The following is a 10,526-nucleotide window of genomic DNA, read 5'->3' as shown; positions in this document are numbered from 1 at the left end:
GGAACCATTTTGAGTCGCGGTAAAAGGTTCGCATCCAACATGCTGTCATATTTCATCACTTTAGTGTCATAACGGGGGATAAAAAATCCCTTATGAAAGACACTAAAGTGATGAAATATGACAGCATGTTGGATGCGAACCTTTAACCACGACTCAAAATGTTCTGTTGATGTCTCAAAAGTGTCAGGTAAACAGTAAAGACGTGATTTCGAGAAGAGAATGTTAGTTCTAATGGGGGGACCCAAATATCCCGGGTTCCAAATTTCCCGGGATTTTTGGTCCCCCCTTATGAAAGACACTAAAGTGATGAAATATGACAGTATGTCGGGTGCGAACCTTTTACCACGACTTAAAAATGTCAGATAAGCAGTAAAAACGTGATTTCGAGAAGAGAATGTTAGTTCTAATGGGGGGACCCAAATATCCCGGGTCCCAAATTTCCCGGGATTTTTGGTCCCCCCTTAATAAAGACACTAAGATGATAAAATATGACATTATGTTGGGTGCAAACCTTTGAACGCGACTCAAAATGTTCTGTTGATGTCTCAAAAATGTCAGATAAGCAGTAAAGGCGTGATTTTGGGTAGAGAATGTTAGTTCTAATGGTGGGACCCAAATATCCCGGGTCCCAAATTTCCCGGGATTTTTGGTCCCCCTTTATGAAAGACACTAAAGTGATCAAATATGACATTATGTTGGATGCGAACCTTTAACCACGACTCAAAATGTTCTGTTGATGTCTCAAAAATGTCAGATAAGCAGTAAAAACGTGATTTCGAGAAGAGAATGTTAGTTCTAACGGGGGGACCCAAATATCCCGGGTTCCAAATTTCCCGCGATTTTTGGTCCCCATGTTATGACCATTGGTGGGGGACCCAAATATCACGGCTTCCTTTCCCGGGATAATTAGTCCCCCCTTATAAAAGACACTAAAGGGATGAAAAACGACAACACGATCTTTGAACATAACTCAAATATTATGTTGCTGGCTCAAAGTTGCTAGTTTAGCGGTAAGCTAGCGGGTCCCTTGAATTCCTTTTTGAACGAATACTATAGAACATTTGATGAGAAAAGACAACGTGTACAATGGTTACTGTTTTATTATGAAATATACTGCTAGATGAATCTAACATAATGGGCATTGAATGGAAGACACACATTGTTGCTTTGGGCCTTCGTAGTTTTTAGGCCACGCCCCCTTCTGCCATATATGGAAGTGGCCCCAAATTTCCCGGCGCCCCCATATCTCCCGGAACACCTGCAAAAGAACGCGTTAAAAATTCTAAAAAAACGCAGCATCAAAACTTGGAGGCCTGCACAGGAGGCTACTGAATTTTGGCTTCAGACAAAATGATTCCTGACTAAGCAACCAGTTCAAACTGGATTCCGGGTCATGCCTCTCTACCTGAAACAATGGTTCTCTCTCACACTCGCCTCTCGGTGCCCGTCGGCGTTTCACTGACCGGTCCCTGAACCCTGCCTGTGTATACGTAGTTGCGCAACGTAGTGAAATCGTAGCCGCTTCGACCTCCCACGTAAATAGCTTGGGGTTGTATGACTCAAACCCAACTCTGGATACTGCCGTCACTCCACTTAACCGGCCCGTATCCGGCTAGCAGCTCACAAGTTGTGAAGAAACTACCGAGAGCAGTGCAGCTCTGATTCTTCAGATTCACGTAGCCACAGACGTAAGAATTTTCCGACTTCTGTAGCAACCATTGCGGGGAAAACTTTAGGTTAGCGATCCATTATATTGACATTCATAACAGGTGTACCTATAACAAGTGTAACGTTACGTTACGGCCATGGCGGACCCTTTATTTTGTGGCCCCGCCTACCTTTTATTGTAGATGCAGGAATATTAATAGTGCACTATCTCGGTGGCTGAAATAACGGTCAATTTTTAGTACAGGTGTTTTAAAGATTTCCTATAATATAGCGCTAGCACAACTGTATGGATACTATAATTGTATACCTGTCGTAACTACCAGTTGTAGTGGGCACTTAGTAACCTATTATACAAACGTTTATTTTATCTCAGGTACGTTGTTAACAAGAGGTAAGCACGCGCGTGTCCCGGCCCTGCCATGGCGGACTCGTTGTTCTGTGGCCCCGCCTACCCCTCTGTCAACGGCAATGATACAACAACAGTGGACACCAGGGCAGGGGAGTGCCTCGTGGATGGACTCAACTTAATACCACATGCGGGGTACCTGCCGTTGGCTCTTCTAGGTGAGTTTGTCTGCGATTTTCTTCTACCACCAAGGGCAAAGTCTTAAAAACTTGCATGAGGACACTTTTATTTTCAATGTCAATGTTAGAAAACCAATTTTACATATTTCATCACTCAGGTGTCTGTCAGACCATGGAGTTAGAAAAGGTTGATCAGCTCGAAAAATTAATGTCCCTTGCAGGGGTCCACCCCCCAAAAAAGGCTAGAATCGGCAGGTTTTTCTAGAATGGGTCGGGAAACAGGAAACACAACATTTTTTTCCTAGGCCTTAGCAGTAACGCTTTTGATGTGTAGGTAGTGTCTGAACTTTTCTGTTTTTTTTTCTGTTCCAATTTGGCAGCTCTAGTGCTGTGGAGATGGAAAAAGGGCAAAGTTACCGAGCATCAAAAAGGATGGATCTTGTTCCCAGGGCACTACGCACGGTGGACCGTCACTCTCATTCTTCTATTTATCACCCTCTGTGAGGTGAGATCACCCTTTTATTTCAGAAAAATTTGAAACTTGATAGAAGGGCTGTTGATTTTAGTAGATTTTTTTTGTGATCTGGATAACTTAAAAAGCTTGAGAGGGGTTTTCATGTATTTTTGCATGAGTAGACCTACTGTAAGCTATGAAAGAAGTCCTTTAATTTGCTTACGGTAATTATCCAAGGTGCTTTCTTTCGCTTACAATAAATATGTATATCGCATGGAAAACACCGCTACCTTTGCTGAGCTTTGCACTTTTTGGGTGTTTTATGTAGTTTGATAATCACTGTGCATGTTTTTATATGCAGCAATCTTCATATGCAATGTTCTGATCGAAAGCTGTGCTCAATGGTTTTGTATGGTACAGTACAGTACAGAATGGTAAAGACTTGAGTGATTGAGTGGGTATAGCAGAGAAATTGTACAAAGTGTGTGATATACCCATTCATGAATAGGGCAGAGTGACAAGGCACCATGCCTTATACCAGGGTTGGTTAATTAGGTTATTGCGGATGACCAATGAGAGTGCAGTGTGATTAAAGTCTCTTTGTCCTACGTACCATATCCACAGGTAGGGGAGGGAGCTGTATCAGATGGTTACACACCTGGACATCACGTTCACTTGTACCTACCATGGATTGTCTCACTGCTGGCCACCCTGCTCGCCTGTGTCTACTACTACCAGGTAAAACTGATTTTTGTCATTATTTTCACCATCCGAAATATAGCCATATGCATGGTAGAGTTCTTCAGTTCAATTCATCATTCAAGTTCCTGTCTTGCATACTGTAAATCACTTCATGTTCACAGTACTTTAAAATTTATATTTGCGTTTTTTGAGGTTACTTTTGCACCGAGAACTTATCATTTCTGCAAATAAATAATTTGCTGACTTTCTTTCTTCTGCACCTGCTGTAACCATGAACATAACTATACATAGTTCTGCAAATTGAACATGTCCGTTTTTCTCAGACTGCGAAATTTTGCTACCGCAACTCTGTATAAACACCGTGGTGTCACTGTGTGCAACTAGGGCAGCGTTTTGCGATCTTTGGTTGTCAATATGTGTGTAGCAGAAGGTTGGGGCATCATATTTCTGCCTTGTTTTAGCACCACATCTTACCTATAGCATATCCTAGAAAACAGCAGAGAGATTAAGAGTCAAGCATTGTAGAAAGATGGTATTAACAACATGTTTTCAAGTGTTCAAACTGCCTACAAAAATCATCTTTAAATTAAAATTTTACACATTGATCCTATTTTACCTGTTATCTGTGTATTTTGGTATACCCATTTGCTGTTTTTTTATTTGTTATTGACTTGCTAGAGTTGTCCACCCCTGTGTTTTGTGCTGGGTTATGTCTAAAAAAAAATATATATATTTTCACGCAGGTGGAAATGTCCAACAAACCCCGTCTGTTGTTACCGCTGGCCGTGTACTACGTCATGTCTGCCGGGTTCAAAGCCGCCCGGCTGGCTCATCTGTACACCCGTGGAGACGTGAGCTCCACATCACTCCGACTGAGTCTGACGTGGACGTCTGTCGTTCTGTACACAATACATGTCATTATTGAAGGATACACTTTGTACAAACTGGTGAGTAGTGTTTTGTTGCAATTGCTTCATATACTGAGGTCACATTTCCAAACCAGGGCCCGGTCGGGCTGTTTTCCTCAAGGAAAAATTAACAACTCATATAAAGAATTTAACACAAATAGTACCCATGATTTGTTTCTTTTTGTTTTCCTCAGAAATTATCATACTTTTCATTCCCAAAAGCTGCCCGGCCGGGCCCTGGTTTGGAAATGTAACCTCAGCATAAAAGAGGTTAGGGCAAATGATACAAACGATGTTTAATGTGCCTCAGTAACATTTGGACTGACCTGTGACTCGTAATTTAAAAGTCTTTTATGCTTTTATGAGTTACACGAAAAGAAGAAAATTTGTTTCATTTATTTATTTTACCAGTAGATTGCACTCAAGTCTGTGGCCTGTTTTTCAGGTGTCCCTGAGTGTCCCCATTCTTTTGTTTTATGACGACTCTAAAATTGTGATACATGTATTACTGTGTCTTTACCTGTCAACAAATTGATCTCAGACTTCTGGATCTGTTGAATTTCAACCTATATGTAATGCTTATTTTTTTTGCAATGCTATATGTAATGCTTATTTTTTTTTGCTCAGTTTCCTCTTCTCCAAACTCATAAGGTCAATGACCTGGGCCAGACAACGTTTGTCACTATGATAACTGGTGTTGGGTTAAATCATGTTGCAATTTTATAGCAGGGGGGATTTAGACTCCTGTGTCACCACATATATGAATGTGAATATGCGAAGGTAGACATTATGCATTCGCTTTGCAAACGTTACCTTTCTGGTTTGCTTCTATTTTTAATCTATACCTTTACAGAAGTACCTGTCGGCCAGCCCAGTCCAGCTGAAGCCGCACAGTGACCTGAAAGACGACAACATGTACTACGTGTTTCCTTATGTCACGCTCCCGTCACGCGCTACGTTCTGGTGGGCAAGCTTCATCCTCAGGGTGGGCTACAAGGAACCTCTGGAGATGTCCCACCTGGGCAAGATTCCCATGGTACATAAAAAAGCATTACATACATGGCCATAGCCAGGATTTTGAATTGGGGGGGGTTCTTCTCACTGCTTGAGGGACCAGCACCATAGGCGCGAGGTTCCTAGGGGGGTCCGGGGGCATGCTCCCCCGGAAAAAGAAAAAAACAAGAGATTTCAATCAAACTTTTTTCAATGACAAAGCGAGCAGTTTTCCTATGATTCCAGCCTCGGTGGTGACACGAATCAGTCCATCTTTTAAAGAAAAATCTTGGACCTTTAGATAAAAAGTGGACCAAAATGTGGACCTTTTAGCCATGTGGGGGGGGGGGGTTCGTCTGAACCCCGAACCCCCCTGGCTACGGGCGTGACATGTATGCAGTGGTTGGAGCATACCAGGGGTATAGACTTTAACATAATTCATAAAACTGTGTAAAGAGTAACTGTAATTTGCTAGTCATAGATTTGCTAAGTTGGTGTATTACATGTACACCCAGGGCAGGCGGTTATACCAGCTATACAGATACAGATACAGATGGAGTAGATTGACCATGGAAATTTGGGTATGAGCTATACTCGAGGTAAGGACAATACATTGTAGTTATAAGATGTTAGAGAATATAAACTTTGAGAATTGTGAGATTTATAATTATGTTATTATCTTCTTTTCAGCTAATGCGTGCTAAGGCATCCTATGATGTCTTCAAGGCCACTTATGACCATGACAAGGTAAGTTTACTATATCAATAGCTCCTGTAGTTTATTTGCCATAGTATAGAATTCCAATTTGTTGCTATTAGAAATTCTCCAAGCATACATGTAGATACATGTATGATGTATGGAATATGATTTATTGCATTTTGCTAGTATGTTCAGTTCTTTATTGCATTTGGTTAGTATGTTCAGTTCAGTTCATTTCATCCTCATTTATTATTAGGTGCGGCTCTGGATGCCCCCAGGTTACTATGAAAGACAAAAAAAAGTTGATGACAATTGAATTAATGACTCAATTACTGAATTATTTACTCAAAATAACAATATAACTGTATATAATATCACTCAATATAACCTTTCTCAGTGAATATGGTGTGATAAAACCTTGTGAGTTGCTATAACCACCTCATAAAGCCACCTCGTTCGCTGCACTCACTTGGTGGCTCCATTTGGTGGTTATAGCAACTGACGAGGTTTTATCACACCATATTCACCTCGGGGCGGATCATTAACCCTTAATTATTATTTGGAAATTGAAGGCAAAGGCTGATGCAAAGAACAAGAAGCTGTCCCTGTGGGGTGTCTACATCAAGGCATTCAGCGATGCCTTCCTCATCTCCGGACTCCTGAGGCTTCTTGTGGACACCCTGACGTTTTCCACCCCTCTGATCCTGAATGGTATTGTCACCTGGGCCACTCTTAACTTCCAACAGGGAGGAACAGAGCAACCTGTTTACAAGGTGAGCTATGGGGATGGCAAGGTTTGTAGTAACTGAGAATTTACTTTTTAGGTTTTCTTTAGAGTTAAAATTTTAGATCCAACATAAAAAGTTCTCTCACCTTTCAACCAGTCACTCTGGTCTTCCTCAGTAGACTGACCCAGTGAGGCTTGTCATGTGGCTTCTTTGAAGTGTGACGTCAACACTGGGTCAAAGGTATCTACTGAGGAAGACCAGAGTGACTGGTTGAAAGCTCTTGGTGAGAGGACTTTTTGTGTTGGATCTAAAGTTTTAGCTCTAAACATGTAACTACCAGATGAACTATCATGATACTTTTTAGGTTGTCCACCAGGACCCACACAAGTAATTATCTTGTCTTCAAGCAATGTTAAAGTGCTCACAGTACAATAACATGTATCTAGCACCTGGTATGAGGAAACTTTTCAGTTTTAGTTTACTTTTATAGTATCCAAAAGTGTGAACTTTGATAAATTGCAAATAAATGTAGATACATGTATATGCATCTGGACAATGAGCAACAATATGAGGCTAAGGGGGCACCACATTTCTAAAAGATCTCATCGTACCCATTATTAAAAAATCATGACTTGCTTGTGCAATATATGTTAAATTCCTGAATAATTTTTGTCACCTTCCCTTGTTCCAGGGAGCGTTCCTGGTGACAACAGGAGAGTTCTTTGGGAATGGGTTCATCCTCATCACCTTGCTGCTGATTGTCAACATACTGAGGTTCCAGTTGGAATACTTCGGAGTCTACATGACCTTCCAGCAGGGAATACAGCTCAAAACTGCCCTTCAGGTAATAACATGGTATACCCAGCATGACCGTAGCCAGGATTTTGAATGGGGGGGGGGGTTCTTCCCACTGCTTGTGGGACCAGCGAGCGCTGTAGGCGCGAGGTGAGCACCGAAGGCACAAGGTTCCTAGGGGGGTCCGGGGGCATGTTCCCCCAGGAAATTTTGAAAAATGAACCTTTTGAAATGGCATTTCCTGCATTTTTTAGAGGATTTCAAAGACAAAAAATCAGAGATAACTTTTTTCAATAACAAAGTGAGCAGTGTTTCTACAATTCCAGCCACACTGGTGACACGAATGTATTATGCACAGCACTTTGGCAGAACGTCTGTATAAGGTCGTATTCACATATATAAGGTTAACATTCCATCTGTAGTTTCCAAAGGTTATGTCAGAAAAGATACCGTCTGCAACAGGCAAAATTCTGATGTAGCTCTGTCCTTGGTGCTGAATTCCATGTTAATATTTCACTTCATAACAAAGGTATAGCTCTGTCCTTGGTGCTGAATTCCATGTTAATATTTCACTCCATACCACAGCTAAGATTTTGATTTATAAATGTTACAGTTTTCGATATGTCTTTGAAACCCTTTGTTTTGTCTTGTAGACGATGATATACAACAAGGTTCTGAAGCTGTCGTCCTGGGTGCTGAGCAGTGACAAGGTGACGGCAGGACAGGTGATGAACCACGCCGGTATGGACGCCACCATGCTGATGTACATGATGACCATGATCCACAGCCTCTGGTCCATGCCCCTACAGGTAATTACCTTCGCCAAGAAGGTTATGTTTTCAGTAGCGTTTGTGTGTGTGTGTGTGTGTGTTTGTGTGTGGTTTAGCAAGATAACTCAAGAAGCAGTGGATGGATTGAAATGAAACTTGGTAGGTGGGTAGGTCTTCATGAGACCTAGAAATGATTAGATTTTGGGCCCCCTGGTGGCTTTTCTAGGTACTGCAGCTGAACTTCTGGTTTTGATATCTCCTGTTCTGGACATGCTAGGGTCACGAATTTTGGTTGGTAGATAGCTCTTGGGGTAGGGAAGAAGTGACATGAGTTTGGGTCCCCTAGCGCCTTGTTCTTCTGCTTATTTACTTGTAAACAATGCCTACATGACCTTGTCCATGTCTCTAGAGCTAATGCTACTGGATGCTCTCTCAGAAACAAAAATACCATCTCCATCCCCCCAGCCAGAACAAAAAGACTTCCTACATCAGTCTATCAGACTCTACAATCAGACTGTATAATCAGGACTTGTTAGGCCTGGGATGTACAGTTCATATCAGTAGTATGTATATATTCATGTATAATGTATGTAATGTGATGTAGTGTTATGTGTTTTTTTAATGTAATGATAATAAATACCAATGCCATTCAGCCAACACTATAACTCTACAATATACATCTGCAATGTTGGTATAATAATAAAGAATTGAAAAAAAAAACCAGCAGGCTCAAGTATATGTAGGTGTTGCAGTATAACGAATACCCCCAGATTGCTGATGCACTCTTTTTTTGTCAATACGTAGCCTACCAATACTACCAGGCTTCGGTAGCGGCTGGAAATAGTAGAAATTGGCCAAATAGAGAGATAACATGCTGAGGGAGTTGGTCCACTTGAGAGTAAAGTTTGCGGCAAAATGTACTCTCTAGCGGACCAACTTCCTCGGCTTCTTATCTCTCTATTTGGCCAATGTCTACTCTTTCCAGCTGCTCCCGAAGCCTGGCAGAGGCACAAGTCTATACCTACTGATAAACATGTATATGACATTTAACGGTGCACACCCCAGTTCTTCCGCGACCGGGGTCCGCGATAGTCCGTTGTAAAAAAGTGACGAAAGGGTTTTGAGGGTCCAAGTTTGAGGTGACATTTCTTATAAACTGCCACGAAGTATCATTAAACATTAACATGGCTGAAGAGTGTAAGAAATGGTGATTTTGGGGTGAAAATTTCTTTTGGCTCCGAACCTTACTTCCGGGTATCCTTGCGCGCCAAGTGTAATCCGCCCGTTTGACCTAGTTTTCGCTCTGCGGCTTCGTAGGGGTGGATTTGCAACCCCTCGCGCCGTGGACTGTTTAGAAAATTACAGTACTAGAATTTTCTTTATAATTTACTCGGGTATAGTCAAGGCTTGGGTCTTTCTGCCAGCATCAGTCATTTCTGCCGGAAAATTTTTTTTTGTGGGATTATCCTACGCGAAAATTCGCAATTTTGGGCATTAATTTTGGAGTGAAAATAATGTTTTTTCCGTTGATTTTACCAAACTTAAAAAGGTTGAAGAAACCAAACTCAGCTTGTCTTGTAGCTGAAGAGATACCCTTTCGTCCCATATACAGTTATTCTCCTTCCGAATTATTCCACGCCAGAGACGGTCGCTAGATTTGAGGGTGTGCAGCTTCGAATAGAGGCCCCAAATAAACTGGGGTGTGCCCCCTTAAGCCACTGAGACGAATATGGCCTCCCATATAGGCGTGCCTACATATAAAAGGCTGCTAAAATTGCTCCCGAACCTCAGTCAACCTCGGTTGGTTGGTGGTCGGGGGAAGGTTCTGAGTGTGTGAAAGAAGGTGGAACTACTTGAACTTGTTGCCCTGCCCCCGTCCCGGCTCGAACACGACCCACCCCGCGGACAGGAGCATGAAGCTGATCCAGAAGTAGATGCCGGTGAGCCCCATGGTCAGGTACCGGTTCGCGTTCACGTCGTACAGCAGGCACTCCCCCTCCGTCCGCCCGCACCGCTTCGCGAAGATGATACACGAGACGTCAATCACGGCGCCGAAGATCACCGGAGCGATCAGACCTCCTAGAGTGGGAGAGAGGGAATGAGTGAGTGAGAGAGAGACGAACACACACAGACACACACACAGACAGAGAGATACGCACACACACATGTACACAGAGAGAGAGAGAGAGAGATACGCACACAGAGAGAGAGAGAGAGAGAGATGCACACACGCACATGTACACAGAGAGAGAGATACGCACACACACACACAGATACACAGAGA

At 42.4% G+C, this 10,526-nt stretch overlaps 1 protein-coding gene across 1 annotated transcript in view; it reads left to right on the top strand.

Moving 5' to 3' along the window:
- Positions 1-10,526, top strand: part of LOC109487122 (ATP-binding cassette sub-family C member 9-like) — a 36,922-nt gene that overhangs the window by 3,992 nt on the left and 22,404 nt on the right. The window contains exons 2-10 of the mRNA XM_019791093.1: positions 2,042-2,232; positions 2,574-2,698; positions 3,272-3,385; positions 4,093-4,296; positions 5,111-5,293; positions 5,941-5,997; positions 6,522-6,722; positions 7,369-7,521; positions 8,126-8,281. Coding sequence (XP_019646652.1) covers positions 2,088-2,232; positions 2,574-2,698; positions 3,272-3,385; positions 4,093-4,296; positions 5,111-5,293; positions 5,941-5,997; positions 6,522-6,722; positions 7,369-7,521; positions 8,126-8,281 — 1,338 coding nt within the window. The 5' untranslated portion in view covers positions 2,042-2,087. The remainder of the gene's footprint in view (positions 1-2,041; positions 2,233-2,573; positions 2,699-3,271; positions 3,386-4,092; positions 4,297-5,110; positions 5,294-5,940; positions 5,998-6,521; positions 6,723-7,368; positions 7,522-8,125; positions 8,282-10,526) is intronic.

The sequence above is a fragment of the Branchiostoma belcheri genome, unplaced genomic scaffold, assembly GCF_001625305.1.
Source record: "Branchiostoma belcheri isolate BF01 breed outbred unplaced genomic scaffold, Haploidv18h27 scaffold110, whole genome shotgun sequence".
NCBI lineage: Eukaryota > Metazoa > Chordata > Leptocardii > Amphioxiformes > Branchiostomatidae > Branchiostoma > Branchiostoma belcheri.
The sequence above is the reverse complement of the archived record's forward strand: the minus strand, read 5'-3'. Positions and strand labels throughout refer to the sequence as shown.